At 43.3% G+C, this 20,656-nt stretch overlaps 2 protein-coding genes across 4 annotated transcripts; one reads left to right on the top strand and one right to left on the bottom strand.

Moving 5' to 3' along the window:
* Nucleotides 1-4,396: 4,396 nt before the first annotated feature.
* On the bottom strand, nt 4,397-6,584 carry MOAP1 (modulator of apoptosis 1). Its single transcript, XM_047080187.1, has 2 exons — nt 6,336-6,584; nt 4,397-6,239 (listed from the first exon to the last, which is right to left on the bottom strand). The coding sequence occupies exon 2, from the start codon at nt 6,121-6,123 to the stop codon at nt 5,065-5,067; it is 1,059 nt and encodes a 352-aa protein (XP_046936143.1). The 5' UTR covers nt 6,124-6,239; nt 6,336-6,584; the 3' UTR covers nt 4,397-5,064.
* LYSET (lysosomal enzyme trafficking factor) lies at nt 6,156-9,028 on the top strand. 3 transcript variants are annotated; one of them, XM_047080190.1, is made up of 2 exons: nt 6,156-6,209; nt 7,575-9,028. In XM_047080190.1, the coding sequence occupies exon 2, from the start codon at nt 7,591-7,593 to the stop codon at nt 7,984-7,986; it is 396 nt and encodes a 131-aa protein (XP_046936146.1). In that variant the 5' UTR covers nt 6,156-6,209; nt 7,575-7,590; the 3' UTR covers nt 7,987-9,028. The 3 variants fall into 3 exon arrangements, with proteins under 3 accessions (XP_046936146.1, XP_046936145.1, XP_046936144.1); XM_047080189.1 differs by lacking the exon at nt 6,156-6,209 and adding an exon at nt 6,673-6,696; XM_047080188.1 differs by lacking the exon at nt 6,156-6,209 and adding an exon at nt 6,918-7,150.
* The last annotated feature ends 11,628 nt before the right edge of the window (nt 9,029-20,656 follow it).

The raw sequence follows: 20,656 nt of genomic DNA, 5'->3' as shown, positions 1-20,656 counted from the left end.
TTTCACTGGTTGGCATGCCAGGTCGTTTGTTATTTACTTGTGCATGTATGTATGCAAGTATCTGTGTATGTATTTCAGTGAATATTTTATTTATTTTTGTTTGTTCACTTATTTACATAATCTCTACACCCATCATGGAGCTCGAACTCACGACCTAGAGATCAAGAGTCGCGTGCTCTGAGCCAGCTGGGCACCCCTCGATGAACATTTTATTTTAGAATAGTTTAGATTTACAGAAAACTTACAAAGATAGTACAGAGAGTTCCTATACACATACACACCTAGTTTTCCCTTATCGCTAACACCTTATCTTACCATGGTACATTTGTCACCTCCAAGAAACCGACATTGATATATTACTATTAACTAAACTCCAGATTATTTCAGATTTTACTTTTCCACTAAAGTCCTTTTTATCTGTTCCAAAAGCCCTTCCAGTATATCATGTTCCATTTAGCTACCAAGGTTCCTTAGTCTCCTCTGTTCTGTGACAATTTCTCTTTGTTTTTCATGATCTTGACAGTTTTGAAGAGTGTAGAATACCCTTCAATTTTAGTTTGTTGGTATTTTTCTCATTAGACCAAATTGTGCATTCTCTGATGTTAACCTTTATGTTAATTAGCTGTTAGTTAATTAGTTAATTAGATGTTAACTAGTACTTGCCAGTTTTCTCCACTGAAAAGTTACTATTTCTCCCTTTCCATACCCCATTCCTAAATTCAGGCCACACTTAAGGGGGAGAAGGGAATAAACTCCACCTCCTGAAGGGGGAGTATCCACATCAATGATTTGAAGTTGAATGAAGGAAAATTTGACTCTTCTCCCGCATGTACTTATTCAGTCATGTATTTATATCAGCATGAACTTGTGGATATTTATTTTATACTTTGGGTAATAACCCAATGCTGTGCTATTCGTTTTGTTCAAATTGTAGCTTTCACCAGTGGGAGCTCTTTCAGGCTGGTTCCTGTTGTCCTTCTGACATTCTGCCTTCCTTTTGTTTTTTGAGCACTTCCTTTGCATATTTATTTTTCATTTAAAAAACACTTTTAGGGGCACCTGGCTAGCTCCGTTGACTCTCCATATTGGGGTCATGAGTTGAAGCCTCACATTGGGCGTAGAACTTACTTTAAAAAAACACTTTTCGGGGTCCCTGGGTGGCTCAGTCGGTTGAGCATCCCACTTTGGCTCAGGTCATGAGTTCGAGCCCTGCATTGGGCTCCATGCTGACAGCTCAGAGGCTGGAATCTGCTTCAGATCCTGTGTCTCCCTCTCTCTTTCTGTCCTTCCCCTATTTGTGCTCTCTCTCTCAAAAATAAGTAAATAAACATTAGGAAAAAACATTTTTAGGAAGCAAAAGAAAATGAAATTACCTTTACAATTCCATCATCCCAATACAACTAGTTAGCTTTTTAGTGTTTTTTTGTTGTTCACGTTTTTGAAACCTAGCTTTAAAAAATTTTTTTAAAAGTTTATTTACTTTGAGGGACAGATACAGCGTGAGCAGGGGAGGGGCAGAGAGAGAGGGAGAGGGAGAGAATCCCAAGCAGTCTCTGTGCTTCCAGTGTAGAGCCAGATGCGGGGCTTGAACTCATGAAACTGTGAGATCATGACCTGAGCTGAAACCGAGTTAGATGTTCAACTGACTGAACCACCCAGGGGCCCAGAAACAGCTTTTAAAGCATATATTTTTACTACTTCACATGATTTCATAAACATACCCGCCATTTTTGATAATTATGTAGTGTTTACCAGATGCAGAAGTCAGAATACCTTAAGAAAAGTTCTCTGGAGTCAGACTATGTGCCCTTGCTCCTGGCACTGAATCTGAGCCTGAAGCCTCTCATTTATAAAACAGGGAAATGATGGTCTGTTCTACAGATTTCTGTGAGATTTTAACCAGGCATCATAGACCAGGACTCTGGAAATAGATGGCCTGAGTGTAAAGCCTGACTCTGCCACTTATTAGCTGGGAAAACCTGGGCAAGTTACCTAACCTCTCTGTGCCTCGGTTTCATCTGTAAAATGGGGAAAGCAAACAGCCTTGCCTCTCAGTATTGTTGGACTAAATGTGTGCGGCGGTGCCCACGGCAAGTGTTTGATGTCAGCTGTTACTATTAACCCTGGGTAGACCTCCATGGAAGGCATTATAACCTAAATTTAACTATATAGTCCAACCGCCCCAGCTCAGTGCCTTATATACAGGAGGGGTACAGTGAATACTAACACCTGTGTGTGAGCACAGTGTCTGTTTATCAGCAAATTGCAGGTGCCACTCCCCAGGACTAAGGTAACAAAGCACCTTACAAACAAGATCAGAATTGTACCTTTGAATTTATCTAGTCTATGCCATCTAGCATTTAGCTTCTTGTTTCTCACCTTAATTGACAAGTAAAATTATATATATATATATATATATATATATATATATATATATATATATAATGGTGTATAATGTGATGGTTTGATCTGTATTTAGCTTCCCATGGTGGGAGGACTTGATAAAGAATGAAACCAGGACATTGAGTCTTTTTTTTTTTTCTGTTTATTTATTTATTTTGAGAGAGAGGATGCACAAACATGCAAATGAGGGAGGGGAAGAGAGAGGGAAAGAGAGAATCCCAAGTAGGCTCCACATTGTCAGCTCGGAGCCTGACGCAGGGCTTGATCTCACCAACTGTGCGATCACGACCTGAGCCGAAATCAAGAGCCACCCAGGTGTCCCATGATGACATTAACACAAACATTTTACTACGCCCTTGAATCTAAACCAATGATGTAAATCCCAAAATTCTTGGGCTATTTTTACTAAAGAGGAAGACTTTTTTTTTTCTTTAAAGTAGGTTCCACACTCAGCATAGAGGTAGAACTCACGACCCTGAGATCCAGACCTGAGCAGAGATCAGAGTCAGACACTCAACTGACTGAGCCACCCAGCTACCCCTTAAAGAGGAAGACTTTTCTCCTACTTGTCAAACTTTCTTCATGCTGTGATTTTTTTGTTTGTTTTTTTAGGAACCAAATCACTAACCCATGCCCACCCACCTGGCTGCCCCTAGGACTTACAGGTTCTCATACTCCCTACTTCTAATAATGTCTCATTTGCAGTAATGATTCGGAACGTACTTTACACTAATGCATAGAAGACATTTATAAAATGTGGTTAACATCTGCCGTGTTTCCCTTGTGAGGCTGTTGGGTGCAGACACCCTTATGATTGCTTCTCTTTCTGGCAACAGAAAGAATATGGGCCGTGCGGTAGGGCAGAGGATAGAATTCTGGCCCCACCACTTACTAGTTGTTTCGCTTTGGGCAAGCATTTTTTAACCTTTCTGTGCCCATTTCTACAAGCGAGAAGCTGAGTTTTCCTATACTGCAGGATTTTAAAGATTACATGAGAAAGCATATGGGAAAGCTTTAATTTCATCCAGTCTGTCATGGACAAGCACACAACCTTCATCTCTTTCCTTTCACTCCCCAAATTCGACATACGGATGCATTGATTTCCACTGATGCACTAATTTGTGTATGATCTTGTTCATTCCACTGTGCATCAATACAAGGTCCCTTTGGCAATCTCACTTAGAAAACTACTCCCTACCCCTCGGCACTAAGAGGAAAATATCCAAGGGAGTGAGATTGTGTTAACCCCGGTGTTTTTCAGATTTATGCTTTTGGAACCCTTTTTTTGTTTATTTTTGAGAGAGAGAGAGAGAGAGAGAGAGAGACAGAGACAGAGCACGAGCGGGGGAGGGGCAGAGAGAGAGGAGACATGGAATCTGAAGCAGGCTCCAGGCTCTGAGCTGTCAGCACAGAGCCCGACGCGGGTCTTGAACTCACCTGAGTCGAAGTCAGATGCTTAACCGACTGAGCCACCCAGGCGTCCCGTGTATCTCCTACTTCTTTTTTTTTTAAATGTTTGTTTATTTTTAAGAGAGAAAGAGAGACAGAGCACAAGCAGGAGAGGGGCAGAGAGAGAGAGGGAGACAGAATTCGAAGCAGGCTCCAGGCTCTAAGCTGTCAGCACAGAGCCCACTGTGGGGCCCAAACTCACGAACTGTGAGAACACGACCTAAGCTGAAGTTGGACACTCAATCCACTGAGCCACCCAGGCGTCCAAGATACATTCATTCATTCATTCATTCATTTAGAGACAGAGCACAAGCGGGGGATGGGCAGAGAGAGGAGACACAGAATCTGAAGCAGGCTCCAGGCTCCGAGCTGTCAGCACAGAGCCTGAAGCAGGGCTTGAACTCAGGAAAGCTGTGAGATCATCACCGGAGCCGAAGATGGATGCTTATCGGATGGAGCCACCCAGGCGCCGCTGGAACCGTACGTTCAGATGAAATCTCTCTTGGAATCTTGATATAAATAAAACAGATTTTTTAAAAAAAGGTCATTTTGTCAGCATTCCTTTATTTTAGAAGTTCACATAGGTCATCTGATAACACCTATTAAAATGGCATTCAGCACGGATGTTCTGACGACACATATCAGAAATCTGGGGTTCGAGGGGACAGCTGACAAACTTATCAACCTCAGCATTTGATTCTGCTTCTTGTTCTGATTGCACAGAATCAGTAAAATTGTGATTCAAACAGAAAATACCTTAGCATCTTAACCCCTGCTCATATCTCCATAATAAATATAGACAACACACATCTAAAATCTATAATAATCACATCCAACATGCTATCTTTGCACCTGTTACCACAGAAGCTGACATCTCAACGGTCAGCACATGCAACTGAGCCTTGCCTGTCCTCTCGGAGCACCAGACGTATGTGGTGCCAGACCCTCTGTACAATTTTATATGGCAAATTCACAGGGGTAAATTTAAATACATAAATGCTAGTGCAGAACTACGTCCTTCCTAGTCTATGACACACTTAGGAAACATTAACGAGGCACAGGAATGACAAAGGATTTAGACCGAGAAGAACACAATGAGTTACTTGGCAGCGTGAGGAAGGGATTGATTAACGTCCATCACGGAGTCCAATGACTGTTCTACCTTCATGCTTCATGCTTGCGGCCGGCTGTCTCTTCCTGGTTTCCTAAGATTCAGGAGAAACGCCCTTTCAACCCTGCCTGGAGAAGGGCCTCCTCCTCCTCAGCTGCCTCTTCATCCTTTATCAGTGCCAGTAATTCCAAAAAGCCAGGGGCGGGGCCGTCCTTTGGCACGGGAAGCTTCCTGCGAAGCGTTCTGTGGATTGCTCCGGCAAAGATTTGGTCTAGGCGGGCCTGATTCACAACATCTTTCTCGATTGCTCCTCTCTCTACCAGCTTCTGTAATAAAGGCTCCAACCTTAACACGTAAGCTGACAGTTTTTCTTCATCCTTCTGATAAGTGGTCAGATATCTGACCTGCAATTCCCTAGGATTGTCGATAACCCCAAAAACCTGCTCAAGGGCCCGCAGGCATTCAGCCACTGTAATGGAAGGATTGTTTATCTTAAGGACTCGAATAACATCAAATGCTGGGCCTCTAAGGCTCTCTAGCAATCGCCTTCTTTTCTCTGCATCTGACACCTGCCATGTCTTCATCATCTGAGTGGTATGAAACAGCCAAGATTCAAATTCTTCTTCTCCTGGTTCTGGAGGATCGCTGCCTGAGAACACTCTGAGCTTTTTGTATTTCAGGTATTGCAGGGCAGGCTGAAGAGCCTCATGTAATGCCTGTGTCAACATAGGGGCCTGGATTTCTGGGATCCTGTCCTGGTCTAGGTCGGAACGGTCGTTTCCATATCCAAGAGCTCTGGTCAACTCACCCAGTGTTGTACCCTCTCCCTCTAAGAATTCGTTTAATCTGCTTAAAAATTCATTATCCGGGTCCGGAGGCTTAAAGATCACTCTCCAGACACCCCCTTTTCCAGGGATCTCCTTAGGGACCAGAGCATGACTAGTCTCCTCGGTTAGCCCTACTAAGGCTACATTCCAGTTCTCCACCCGCCGGAACATCCTCCCCAGCAGTGAGTACTCGCCCAAGGGCGCTAAACCAGCCCGCAGAGCCTCCTCGATTTCCGCCGCAGTGCAGGTCGGGGGGATGCCGGCAATCAACAGCGCTTTCCGAGGGTTCACATCCATCCCCCTGCACCAGTCTTCTAAAAGTCTCAGCGTCATGGTGCTCAAAACAACGGATTTAAATTCTAATTTGGCCGGGGTACTGATGCCCCCGCAATTCACGGCGTTTCTCTGCGGCACCCCAGGTAAGTGCCGTCAACGTCCCGACCGGCGGCCTGCGAGGACAAAGCAGTCAGGTTAGCTGCAGGTGTCAGTGACCCCGGCCCCGAGAGGCCCCGCACCGGTCCCACTGCAACAGGCGGCCGTCTCACCCTCTCTGCGGCCGCGGGCGCCCCTCGCCGCTATCCTCCGCCAGGCGCGACCGGGGTACGGCGGTCCGCCCCGTAGCCGCGCAGCTCTCCGCGGCGAGCCACCGGGAACCGGGCCGAGGAGGTCCGGAGTCGCCCGGCCCAGACGGCCGCCCCCGGAAAAGGATGCGCCCCGACCCCCGGGGTCGCAGCTGCGGTCCCCGGTCCTGGGCCCCACCGGGGCAAGTGGGAGCAGTACCCGGCGCGCGGAGAGGCGGCGCGGCGTCACGACGGGGAGGAGCGCGCGCCCTTCCGGCCCGAGCCGGAAGTCCCGACTGTGGTAGCATCCGGGACGGCGGGCGGGCGGGCCAAACGGGACAGGAAGGTGAGATCCGGGAGCTGCTCGTTCCTGCAGGCTCGGCCGGTGGCCGCTGTCCGGCACTGGGTTCCCGGCGCGGCGAGGCGGAGAGGCCCGGGCCCGGCGCCGCCCGCGCAGCCCTTGGTCGCGGCCGCCGGCGCTGCACCGCGGCGGGGGGCGGGGCCGGCTGCCGGGGAGGCCCGGGGGGCTGGGGAGCCTCCCGGCCCGGCCGGGTGACACGGGCTGGGGCTCCGGCCGCAGCCACAGTGGCCCGGCCGCCGCGTGACTGGCCGCAGTCACGCTGTGCTTAATCACAATTAGCTTGTGCTCCGGGCTGGCCGCGCTCCCATTTCTCCCAGCCGGTGACCCCGGGGATTTCTCTTATGGTGGCTTTCTCTGAAATGCCAAAACCACCCGATTATTCAGAACTGAGTGACTCTTTAACGCTTGCCGTGGGAACAGGAAGATTTTCGGGACCATTGTAAGTGTTTAAGAGTTACTGTCTTAACTTGGGGGCTCCGACATTGGTTTGACTTGGAGAATCGAATGTTCACGTAAAACATTACTGAAACAGTACCGTTTAAGCCAGAAAGTATTTGAACTATAAAAGTGAAGTGTTCCGTAGGAAACCAGTTTAATTCCACTTTCTCAAGGGAAGTTGTGCTGGACCCATTTCAGCCGGAATATAGTGATTTGATTTTTTTCTGTGGGAGTCACATAAAAAGCACTCTCAATATGCAGTGAAACCTTACTTCTTCGTAATTATTACATAAAAGAAGCTGTGAGTTGTTTACTTTTCTTAGAAAATGTAAATCTAATGATTTTGAACTTTAAATGCATTAATGGAATAGTTGCCATGACCGCGTTACTAGACCCTAATTTGTAATTTTTTTTTTAATTTGAAGGCACAGAGCATGGAGAATGATGAACTTCCGTCAGAGGATGGGATGGATTGGAGTGGGATTGTATTTGTTAGCAAGTGCAGCAGCATTTTACTATGTTTTTGAAATCAATGAGACTTACAACAGGCTGGCCTTGGAACACATTCAGCAGCACCCGGAAGAGCCCCTTGAAGGAACCACATGGACACACTCCTTGAAAGCTCGGTTACTCTCCCTGCCGTTTTGGTTTTGGACAATTATTTTTCTGATCCCTTATTTACAGATGTTTTTGTTCCTTTATTCTTGTACAAGAGCCGACCCCAAAACGGTGGGCTATTGTATTATCCCCATATGCTTGGCAGTTATTTGCAATCGCCACCAGGCATTTGTCAAGGCTTCTAATCAGATCAGCAGACTACAACTGATTGACACGTAAAATCAAGTAAAATCAAATCGGTCACCATTTTTCCTTACAATACAAAACTGCCAGTGCTATATGGAACCTGATCACAAGACTGCAGTTTCTTCACAGATCTCAGGAAGTTGTGGTGGGGCAGAGGCTTTCTAAAAAGTGTGACCAGGGGGCTCTCTTTATCGGAATAATAATGACTTTTTAAATGAAGCCTGAGATACAGTACTACAGAATCATGTTGATGACTTCAGCTCTTGGAAGTAAAATCGTGTCTGTTATTTGCATTCTTTAGAAACTTGAATAAGTACCTGAACTCCTATTTTTATTCTACTGTGCAACATAGTGATGATTCAGAAATTTTTCCTTTGGGGAAGAAAATAAATATGAAAATTTCCATTGTGCTTAATGTAAAAAGGTCCAAACATGGTCATAAAATTTAAATTTTATACAGTTACCTGGCTTGCTTTAAAATTCTTCAAACTAAAACACCAGTTCAACCTTGTAAACTAAGCCAACTATTTATGCTTGCTTGCTATCAGTTTGTGAGAAATTGGCATACAATTATTGAGGTGATGGCTGTCTTGATAAACAAAGTTTGTGCTTCCTTTTGGTAAGGCTACTGGCATTATCAGCATTATTAATGCCTTTGGTTTTTTAAAAATTACTTGGGAAGAAACTCAATGTTTGGAAGTTGAGAAATCTCACCCACGGAAGATGGAAACGAGGTGTTCAGTGAAAATATTTCGTCCAGTCTCTGTCGATGTGTGACACCACTCTAACATCCTACCAGGTCATCAGCCTTGTGAGTTTCTTTTCTGGCCTAAGGTCCAGTCTTCAGGCAACAGGTTAATTGCATGAAGATGTGATCCTTGTACTTCCTCCTTTGCATTTGTACTTCCTACCTCATGTCTGGTACCAATACAAATAACTAAAACATGGAAATCTCAGATTTTAGGATTTTTTTTTTCTTTTTTTTTCTGGGTGGGATCAAGATGTATTTTTATACAGTAATGGCATTAATACCAAGGAAATATTTTACACGAATAGATTTTAATAATAACCATAACCTCTTTTGGTGCTTATTCTGTTGGGCCTTCTTCTAAGAGCTTTACACGAATTAACTCATTGAATCCTCTAAACAACCCTAAGAAAACAATTATCCAGGCTTTACAGATAAGGACACTGAGGTAGAGAAGTGAAAAGTAACTTGCCTGTTAAGGTCCCACACCTGGTAAGCAGCAGAGCCAGGGGTAACCAGGCATCTGCTTCCTTTGTTCCTAACCACCGTCATTTGCTTCTCACAAATGACACGTTTCACAGTATTCTCTGTCTAGCTAGGCCAAGGAATGGAAATGGCATTATTGGAAGGTTTTTATCAGTTTGTATGAGCTACCGAAAATCTAAACGTGTTCTACCAGCCTCAGCATTGAAGTCTGATTTGATTCGAATGGAAGGCTGAACATTCCACAGCAAGCTTTCCTTGAAAGATAGAGCTGGTATGTTTGTTGCCTCAAGGTCAGATCCTTCTCCAGGCAGGCAGTCTCACTTTCCCTTTACTTCTTCCAAAGCTCTAGTGACTGAAATGATACATCTTGGCTACAGTACACTGAAATCTTCCAAGTAGGCAGCAATTTGAAATGCCTTTTTCTGTGAGGGTCAGGTAACCCAATCACTTGGCATCTTTTGAGCACTTAACTGGTAGTACGCATACTGCAGATACCGCTTTCTGAGCGATTTACCCCTTTCTGAGTGATTCTGAGTGAACATGAGGAAACCCGAATTAAGTACAGGAGTTAAGAACTTGCCCGTGGTTCCACAGCAAGCACGTGGAAGAGCCAGGATATGAATCCAGGATGTCTGGCTTCAGATCTCCAGCTCTATCATTCCATTATACTGCTTCTCAGAAAAAAAGAGGATAATTTGGGGAAAATCATTGAGCAGTTTCTTTATTTGATTACTCTTGAGGCAGTGGTAGTTTGAAAACGATTTAAGAAAACGATTTCAATTTTTTTTCACTTTATAAATGCTTGACATAATGCAAGGTTTGTGAGCTTATCATTTGTCTTATTAAATAGTAATTGCTTTTTATTGAAGCAGATTTTATCTCTTATACTTCAAATTGTAGCGTTTGGGGATTTGGTAAGTAAATGCTCAGTCCATCTCTATCTTTCAAGACCAGATTGCCTTGGTAATAGAAATATTAAAATAGAGTAGGAGTAATTTAGTACTTCCAGAAAATAATTACTAGGTTTCAGATTGCAAGGTTCATGTTTTTTGATTATTTAGGAATGAAGTATCCAAGTTGTGAATCGTTCCTGTTTTGTCTATGGCTATTTAATAGTTCAAAGCGCTCTTTATAGAGGGAAAGGTGAAATTAATCTAACTGTATTAGATTGAGGGGGAGGTTAAAACTGATGGATAGAAGACCTGTGTGTTACATTGAGTCATTTGTTTCCTATTCACATCACGATACAATAAGCAGTAAATACGGGATTAGATAAATGGCAAATATAGAAAGTGCTTCAGGGATTTTAGGGAAAGAGCAAGCATCCTAGGAGCCATAACTAGCCAATGATATCTGCTTCCGGAAGTGAGAAAAACAAGAGTTCTATCCCGTAGTGGCTTACTAAGTCCCTTTATTTGCAACCACACCTGAAATGAAGTAAAACCTGTTGAGTGCTTTTCATGGAAATATGCCAGATATTTTATTTTTTTGAAAGTGCCAGGATAGAGAATAAACTGAACTGCAGAAACAACATCTAATTTATGGAGTCACCACGTGACCTTTCTCGTTTTAAAGGTGCTACCAGTTTTAAAGTAAAAGTATGATTTCCTAAGTTTAGAATATGATTCTATTTCAAAGCTTTTATAATTGATTAAAAAGCTTTTCTTTAACAGAAGACCATGGGGGAGGGGGAGAGAAAAAAAAAGTTACAGAGAGGGAAGGAGGCAAACCATAAGAAACTCTTAAAAAACTGAGAATAAACTGAGGGTTGATGAGGGGTGGGAGATGGGCATTGAGGAGGGCATCTGTTGGGATGAGCACTGGGTGTTGAATGGAAACCAATTTGACAATAAATTTCATATTAAAAAAAACTTTATAAAGTAACAAAATAAAGAAAAGCTTTTCTTTGGGGAGGTGGAATCATGAGATAAAGTACTCCTACAAGAGTAACTGCACCCATAAAATAATCAAACTGGTATGTTTGTTCACCATGGGTAGTGAGTGTTCTAGTCTTATTAAGATTATCTAGTGTTGATTTCCTTCTTGATGGATTTAACATTCTCAGTCTCCAAAACACTGGTAGAAAAGCTTACCACAATACCGCATGACTCTGCATCAAGTGTGTGCCATCACTTTATAAATTCTGCAATATATTTTTAAGTTCCATAGAATTCTGGACCATGATTGGGAATCATGCATTAGTATTTTTGTTTTGGTCTCAGACAGTGAATACGTCTTGAACAGGAGCTGTATATTAGAATCATCCAAAGAAATAAAAAAAGAAAGCAAAACTCTTCATATAAACAATGCCAAGATCCCTTCCCAGTTTTCTCAGTCTCTGGGGGAGGAGAACAGACAACTGTGTTTTTAGAGCTCTTCAAATGATTGTACTGGAACCATTGGGCTATGGTTTGTGTTCGTATGTTTATTTTTGAGAGAGGGAGAGAGTGTGAATGGGGGAGGGGCAGAGGGCGAGGGAGACAGGATCTGAAGCAGGCTCTGCTGACAGCAGAGTGCCTGATGAGGGGCTTGAACTACAAGCCATGAAATCATGACCTGAGCTGAAGTCAGATGCTTAAACGACTGAGCCACCCAGGCACCCCTGGGCCATGGGTTCTTATGCACCACAAAGATTCAACTGTTAGTCATGACAGCTGTATTGGTCTTTGGCACAGCTTCAACAAATATTTTGTGGTAAGTTCACCTGAGCTATTTGAACTGCAAATCTTTAAACAGATGTCTATATATTTTTTCAAGGTTTAAGTAGACATTGTTACAAGGGGGGCGGGGCGGGGGGCTACAGAGCAGGGCCTTATAAACTGATACATGTGGTCCCAGGATGTCACTATGGAAAATCAACAGGTCATGATTATAGAAGAGGTCATTGTAACTGAAGGCCATGATCCAAGGGAGGCCAGCTAGGAATTCAGCAGACGTGATAAGGACAGACCAGACCAGGGATGGTCACAAGGTGAAGGAGAGGACAGTCCCCCTCACTCCTGCTTCGTGTAGCTCTCCAAATGTGACAAGACCCAGCCCATGACAGGAGAAAACAAAGCAGGAGGTGAGTCCAATGGTGATGTCCATGGTCCTGAGCTATTCCTGTAGCAGATTGGAATGGATCCGGGTCTGTAGCCCCAGGAGCCCCATACCAGGCTTGTCAAGCCCTCCACAATAGCAGTGTTAGCATGGACATGGCCTATAGAGTATACTGCAAACAGCGGCCTGCCGGAGCCCAGGGTCAAGAATGAAGTATCTTTTCTGGTTCTAGTTCCTCTCCAGGTTATCCTGAATATACTTCTATCAGGCTTAGCCTCCCACTCTACCCAAATTGCTCTGTTGTCAAGAGGTCACTGGTCACTTACTCTTAACTACACCAGATGGTCAAGTCTCAGCCCTTAAATTATCCCTTGGCAGTTTTTGACATGCTCCCTGTCCTTGAGATACCTTCTTCAATTGGTTTCTGGATTAGTACTGCCAGTAGAACTTTAGTGATAGTGGAAACGTTTTATGTCTATCTGTGTTGTCCAATCAGTAGCCACTAGCCATATGAAGTGAGCCCTTGAGATGTGGCTAGTGTGGCTGAGGAACTGAATTTAAAATTTTAATTCAGGGGTGCCTGGGTGGCCCAGTCGGTTAAGCATCCAACTTTGGCTCAAGTCATGATCTCAGGGTTTGTGAATTCAAGCCCCGAGTCAGGCTCTGTGCTGACAGCTCGGAGCCTGGAGCCCGCTTTGGATTCTGTGTCTCCCTTTCTCTCTGCCCCACCCCCACTTGCGCTCTGTCTCAAAAATGAATAAACGTTAAAAAAAGTTTTTTTAATTAGTTCATATAGCCACATGTGGCTAGTAGCTACTGGGTATTACCCCAGTTCCAGACACTTGCCTGCTTTGCCTTCTTCTTCACCAGCTTCTCCTGTCTCTTTTGCTGGTTCCTCCCTGGGGATCCGCCCAGTTTCTGAATGCTGACGTGCCCCAGTTCTCATTTCTATACTTACTCCCTTGGTCATCCCATCCAGGCTCATGGCTTTAAGTGCCCAAATTTATATTGCTACCCTGCATCTCTCCTGAGCTCCAGACTTGGATATTCAACTGCCTATTTGACATTTACCAAGATGTCATACGAGGCATCTGAGATTTGACCTGTTCAACATCAAGCTCCTCATCTTATCTCCACCTACCAAAATCTGCTCAAGGCCCCTAGAAGTCTATCAAACAAATGGTAACATAAAATGTTATGCCTCTCAAAATCCCTCCCATGGCTTTCCTTCTGAGAACAAAAATCCAAGCCCTTAACGTGGCTTACAAAGTCCTAAATAAGAGGCCTTTGACCATTTTCTGCCATTTCTTCTACTACTCTCTCCACTCCTCACCCCACTCTAGCCATTCTGATCTTCCTGCTGATTCTAGAACATGCCAGAAAAACCGGTCTCAGGGCGTATGCACTCAGTGTACCTTCTGTCTGGATGCTCAGCCCTGGCCTGCTCTATTCCTGTCTTCAGACCTTTGCTGAATTGTCAGCTTAGTGAGGCTTCCTCTGATCAGTCTATTTAAATAAAATTAAGCATCCTTTTCCCATGTTTTTCTCTACAGCACTTACCTTCCCATGACAGGTTACGTATTTTGTCAGAATCTAAACTCCATGAGGGCAGGGGTTTTGTCTGTTCATTGTTGTATACCCTGTGCCTAGAACAGCACATAGTAGGTGCTCATTAATTATTTACTGTATGAACGATTCTTACTGCCACTGAATACCTCTTTCATTAGACTGCAAAACAATCTAGTTTGCTCTCCAGAGAAAATAAAGGTTAAAGTTAACATTTTCTACTAAGTGTGTAGCCTACCCTGTCACATGTTCTGGATAAATTCAGTGGCTAAGCTTTTTTCAGGTTTCAGTAGTGATATGTTCTTTCCGAGGCCAAGATTTATAATGAGTCCATTTACTTTTGCCAACAATGATGTTGGTTGTCTTGGGATTCTCCTTATTCAAGCAGGAAAAAAAAAATACCACATTCACAAACAAGATTTTAAGTGGTGGTTAGAGCCTTGAGTAATTCTCAAGGTACAATCATGAAGATAAGTTTCCTAAACCACCTAACATATGCATCAAGTGTCCTGCCAAGCTCTTAGGGTTACAGCACACAATTTTTCAGTATTCTGGTGTTTAAGCCAATACCTTGGCCCGTAAATTACTCATTTAAAGTAGTAATGTGTCATTATTATTATTATTATTATTTTAAATGATTGTTTTTGAGAAAGTGAGCACAAGCGGGGGAAGGGCAGAGAGATGGGGACAGAAGATCTGAAACAGGCTTTGCGTTATCAGCACAAAGCCCAATGTGGGACTCGAACCCAGTAACCGTGAGATCATAACCTGAGCCGAAGTCAGAGGCTGAATGGACTGAGCCACCCAGGTGCCCCTGTTATTAAGTCTGACACTTAATCAACTGAGCCACCCAGGTGCCCCAAAATGTGTTTTAATTTTCATTTCTTTATTTATTTGTTTTATTTATTTTTAAGAGAGTGCAAGTGGGGGAAGGGGAGTGAGAGGCGGACAGGGGATCTGAAGCAGGCTCCGTGCTGATAGCAGTGGGCCTGATGTGGGGCTCGAACTCATGAATTGTGAGACCATGACCTGAGTTGGAGTGCTCAACCGACTGAGCCACCCAGGAGCTCTGTAATGTGTTTTTAGAAGTTAGTTCCATCTCCAGCAGAATTTTTTGCATTGGAGTAAAATTTTTTTTTTTAATGCTTATTTTTGAGAGACAGGGTATGCGTGGGGGAGGGGCAGAGAGAGAGGGAGACACAGAATCCGAAGCAGGCTCCAGGCTCTGAGCTGTCAGCACAGAGCCCAACACGGGGCTCCAACTCACAAACCTCAAGATCATGACCCAAGCCAAAGTCAGATGCTTAACCAACTGAGCCACCCAGGCGCTGTGGAGTAAATTTCTATTTAAAACTGTACCCCAATGGGGCGCCTGGGTGGCGCAGTCGGTTAAACGTCCGACTTCAGCCAGGTCACGATCTCGTGGTCTGTGAGTTCGAGCCCCGCGTCAGGCTCTGGGCTGATGGCTCAGAGCCTGGAGCCTGTTTCCGATTCTGTGTCTCCTTCTCTCTCTGCCCCTCCCCGGTTCATGCTCTGTCTCTCTCTGTCCCAAAAATAAATAAACGTTGAAAAAAAAAAAAAAACTGTACCCCAATGGCCTTGTCACTGCCCCAATGTGAGCTACTGCTTTTTAAAAGATTTAAATAGAAGCTTATATTCTAGCGTTCACTGTTCCCTGGGCCATGTCTTTAAATAGAGCAATTCTGATCCCAAAAGTCACCTGAGAACTGGAATAGTTACAGCAACACTGTGAAATTCATTTTATACTTTAAGAATAATGCACTATCTAGAGGGCATTTTTTCAAGGTTAAGGCTACGTACATCAGTTTTACCAACACTGCCTTTTTTTTTTTTTTTTTTTTTTTTTTAACAGTATCTTACCTCACATTAGCTCAGTTTCCTAACCTCTTTAGAGGTCACATTCTGCTCCCTTTTCTGACAAAGTAATAATCAGATGGGAAATGTGGATTTTTTTGGTTTTTAAGTCTAGATTGGTTAATTTTTGCCCTGAATTACTTATGCACCTGGCTGGCTCAGTCAGTACAGCATGCAACTCTTGATCTTAGGATCATGAGTTCAAGCCCCACGTTGGGTGCAGAGCTTACTTAAAAAAAAACTCAACAGTTTCAGCAACATTTCAGAAAGAGTAACTTGTGTGTAGAAAACTACAAAATACATTTTAAAAAATGCAAAGAGTTAAGAGTGTACAGGGAAAACTCTCCCTCTTATTCCCAGCCCAACTCCCTCTCTGCCCAGAAGCAGTCTGGCTATCCTTTTAGGTACTACATGTGTATCTCACCAATATTTTCCAATGGCACCATTCTACACGCTATTCTGTATCTTGCTGGCTTTCATTTAACATCGTATCCTAGAGATTGATCTTTAACACAGAGCTACACGTTGGCCTTTTTTGATGGCTGCCCCAAATTATTGTATGAATATTCTTATTTAATTAACCAGGGTCTTCTGCCAAAGGACATTTAGGTTCTTTACACGCTTCTTACTAAGAATAATGCTGCAATGAATAGTGTTGTAAATACATCTGTGCACCTGTGTACCGTTATCACTGGAAAAGTTTCTATAAATGAAACTGCTGGGTCAAAGAACAAGTACATCTAACATTTTTTTTAACATTTATTTATTTTGAGAGAAAGAGAGTAAAAGCACAAGCAGGGGAGGGGTCGAGGGAGAGAGAGAAACCCAAGCAGGGTCCACACCGTCAACACAGAGCCTGTCAAGGGGCATGATCCCACAACTGTGAAATCACGACCTGAGCTGAAATCAAAGAGTCAGACGCTTAACCGACTGAGCCACCCACATGTCCTGTACATCTAACTTTTGTTTGTTTATTTTTACACCTAATATTTTGACAGAAGTGTCAACTTGACTTTTTAAAAAAATTTTTTTAGTGTTTTTATTTATTTCTGAGACAGAGACAGAGCATGAGTGGGGGAGGGGCAGAGAGAGAGGGAGACACAGAATCTGAAACAGGCTCCAGGCTCTGAGCTGTCAGCACAGAGCCCGACGCGGGGCTCGAACTCACAAACTGTGAGATCATGACCTGAGCCGAAGTCGGTCGCTCAACTGACTGAGCCACCCAGGTGCCCCTGACTTTTTTTTTTTTTAATGTTTATTTTTGAGAGAGAGAGAGAAAGCACAAGTGGGGGAGGACAGAGAGAGAGGGAGACGCAGAATCCCAAGGAGGCTCCAGGCTGTCAGCACGGGGCCCATTGAGCCCCGTGAGATCATGACCTGAGCCGAAGTCAGATGTTTAACCAACTGAGCCACCCAGGTGCCCCTCAACTTGACTTTCTTTTTTTTTTTTTTTTTAATTTTTTTTTTTTCAACGTTTATTTATTTTTGGGACAGAGAGAGAGCATGAACGGGGGAGGGGCAGAGAGAGAGGGAGACACAGAATCGGAAACAGGCTCCAGGCTCTGAGCCATCAGCCCAGAGCCTGACGCGGGGCTCGAACTCACGGACCGCGAGGTCGTGACCTGGCTGAAGTCGGACGCTTAACCGACTGCGCCACCCAGGCGCCCCTCAACTTGACTTTCAAAGAGCTTATACCAAGTTACACTCTCATCATCAGTACCGTATAGCCCTCACATCCTTTCCAGCTCAACATTACGTCAAAACTTTTGATCTTTCAGTCTGTAAAGTAAAAAATGGTATCACATTGTGGCTTTAATTTTCATTTCTTGGAAGTATTACTTTTTTTTTCCCTTTTAAAAACCATGTGTATTTCTCTTCTTGTGATTTTGCTATTTCTTTCCTTTGCCCACTTCTATGGTTTGACTGGTATACATGAGATCTATAAAAGGAAATAGTTCTTAGTCATTATGTGCTGAAAATGCCAAATACTTTTTCCCTCTCTTTTAATCTTATTTATAGAATATTCCAAATTTTTCATTATTATGTAATCACATTTACTAATCTCTTCTATTATGGTTTCTGGATTTTAAAAAATCTTGCTTAGGAAAGACACCTTCCTCACTCTGAGACTATAAAAACTATTACTCTATATTCTTTCTCTTTTAAAAAGAGTTATTTTTTTTTTTGAGAGAGAGAGAGACAGAGAGAGAAAACACACCTGTATGGGAAGGGCAGAGAGAGAATCCCGAGCAGGCTCCTGGCTTTGAGCTTGGGGCCAGATGCAGGGCTTGATCCCATGACCATGTGTTCATGACCACAAGATCATGACCTGAGCAGAAACCAAGAGTTGGACGCTGAACCAACTGAGCCACTCAGGTGCCCCTACTCCATTTTTTTAGTACTTCTGTGGTTTTGTTTTACATTACAAATCTTGATTCTCCCTGAAATTTATTATGTTCTAACTCATGAGAGATTTAAGCTCTCACAAAAACTAGTCAATTTGTTTCTCATTTGTTAAGACTGAAAGTGTCATTTTACAAACATTCTCCATTAGGTGAGGATTTTACATTAAATATCCAGGAAATAATTATCACAAAATGATTGTAATCAATTTCCTCAAACATGTAAATTTTATTTGTAACCATCACATGCTAATTTTATGGCAATGCAGTTTTGAATTTTGCAGTGCTCAGCTACCCCACAATAAGTCCAAACAGGCATTTCTTGTAAACATTTCAGCACAACACACTGATTGACAATTGAGTTTAAAAAGCCTAGGTTTTCAGAATCTCTTATGTATGAAACCTAGGAGTATAGAAGATATTCTCTATTTGTTCAGATTGGACAATCCCACTGAGAAATAGATGTATCTTTAATAGGCTAAATAGGAACTAAACAAAAGTACAATAAACTGAGGGCCACAAGTGTCTCCAACTGATTTTGTCATTTGGAAGAAAACCTAAACTTTATTTTCTTTTAAAGTACAAGTTTTCTCAATAAAAAAAAAAATATTTTTTTATTTTTTTATTTTTTATTAAAAAAAAATTTTTTTTAACGTTTATTTATTTTTGAGACAGAGAGACAGAGCATGAACGGGGGAGGGGCAGAGAGAGAGGGAGACACAGAATCCGAAGTGGGCTCCAGGCTCTGAGCTGTCGGCACAGAGCCTGACACGGGGCTTGAACTCACGGACCGTGAGATCATGACCTGAGCCGAAGTCGGACGCTTAACCGACTGAGCCACCCAGGCGCCCCCCAAAAAAAAATTTTTTTTCACTATCAATTGAATTTTCTTTTAGTAAAAATTTTAAAAAAAATTCTAAGCAGCTGAAGGCATAATTTTTTCCTTCCCCTGAAGGAATAATTCTAATAAAGTATATTTCATTTTTTTATTTATTAAAAAAATTTTTTTAATGTTTGTTTTTGAGAGCTCGTGTGTGCACACACGAGCAGGGGAAGGGCAGTGAGAGGGAAACAGAGGATCCAAAGTGGGCTCCAAACTGACAGCAGAGAGCCTGATGTGGGGTTCAAACTCAGAGAACCCTGAGATCATGACCTGAACCAAAGTTGGATGCTTAACTGACTGAGCCACCCAGGCACCCCTAAAGTACATTTCGTAATACAAGGTAGGGGGGAAGTACAGGGGGCTAGGTACCAGGAAACACACAGCATGAGGACCTAACATCACCTAGGAAGCCAGGAAAGTCTCCTGGAGGAAATGTTTAAGTTGAAGGAAGAACTAAACAGGTAAAGGACGTCACTTGGTTGAGGACTTGAAAGGCAGCCAGTTGCAGAAGCGTAAATCCTCTGAGTATGAACACTATCTCTAAACTGGGGGGACAAAATTTCCCATAATTTTTTCAAAGTAAGTTTTCCTTCCCCCCAAATTAATTTTTATTTTTTAAGGTTTATCTATTTTGAGAGAGAGACAGCGTTAGTGGGAGAGGGGCAGAGCAAGAAGGGAAGAGAGAGAATCCCAAGCAGGCTCTGCACCGTCAGCGCAGAACCCAAGGAGGGGTTCCAAACCACAAAACCATGAGATCATGACCTGAGCCGAAACCAAGAGTTGGATGCTTAACCAACTGAGCCACCCAGGTGCCCCCAAATTTTTTAGAAAGTAAGCTCTACACCCAACACGGGGCTTGAACTCATGACTCTGAGAACAAGGGTCACATGCGCTAGGGGCACCTGAGTGGCTCAGTCAGTTAAGCGGCAGACTTTGGCTCAGCTGGTGATCTTCTAGTTCGTGGGTTTAAGTCCCACGTCAGGCTGTATGCTGACAGCTCAGAGCCTGGAGCCTGCTTCCTATTCTGTGTCTCCGTCTCTCTCTGCCCCTCCCCTGCTCTCACTCTCTCTTTCAAAAATAAACATTAAAAAAAAAAAAAAAGTCGCATGCTCTACCAACTGAGCCAGCCAAGCATCCCTCTTCCCAAGTGATTTTAAAAAAACTTCCAACTTTCTTACAAACAGCAACCTATTATAATAGGTTCCACAGAATGCTATTAAAACAAGTATTTCTTGTGACACAAATGCACTTTTAGAAAAACCATTATGTTGCAAATGTCCATATATTTCATATTTTAAACTCCATGTCTCACATTTTAAAAGATTACTTATCCAAGTCGGGTGTTAAGCTTACTTTTAGCTAGGATTGTGAAGTTGACTTTCCTGTACAAAAGTAAACTCGAAGGAAATTCAGAGATTAACTGTGTCCTGCTTGCCTGTGGCAATGTTTGTACTCTTAGGAGTCAGAAGATTAGAAAACCAGGCAAGGCACTTCGATACTGGGCCTTCACACTGATCTTTTTTGTCACACATGTAGCTCACTTATGAAGCAGGCAGTATTAAAATCAGTATTGTGGCGCCTGGGTGGCTCAGTCGGTTGAGCATCCGACTTCGGCTCAGGTCATGATCTAGCGGTCTGTGAGTTCAAGCCCCGCGTTGGGCTCTGTGCTGACAGCTCAGAGCCTGGAGCCTGCTTTGGATTCTG

Source organism: Lynx rufus, unplaced genomic scaffold (assembly GCF_022079265.1).
Source record: "Lynx rufus isolate CCGP_SWC_20201006 ecotype Redwood Valley unplaced genomic scaffold, mLynRuf1.p SCAF_17, whole genome shotgun sequence".
NCBI lineage: Eukaryota > Metazoa > Chordata > Mammalia > Carnivora > Felidae > Lynx > Lynx rufus.
The sequence above is the reverse complement of the archived record's forward strand: the minus strand, read 5'-3'. Positions and strand labels throughout refer to the sequence as shown.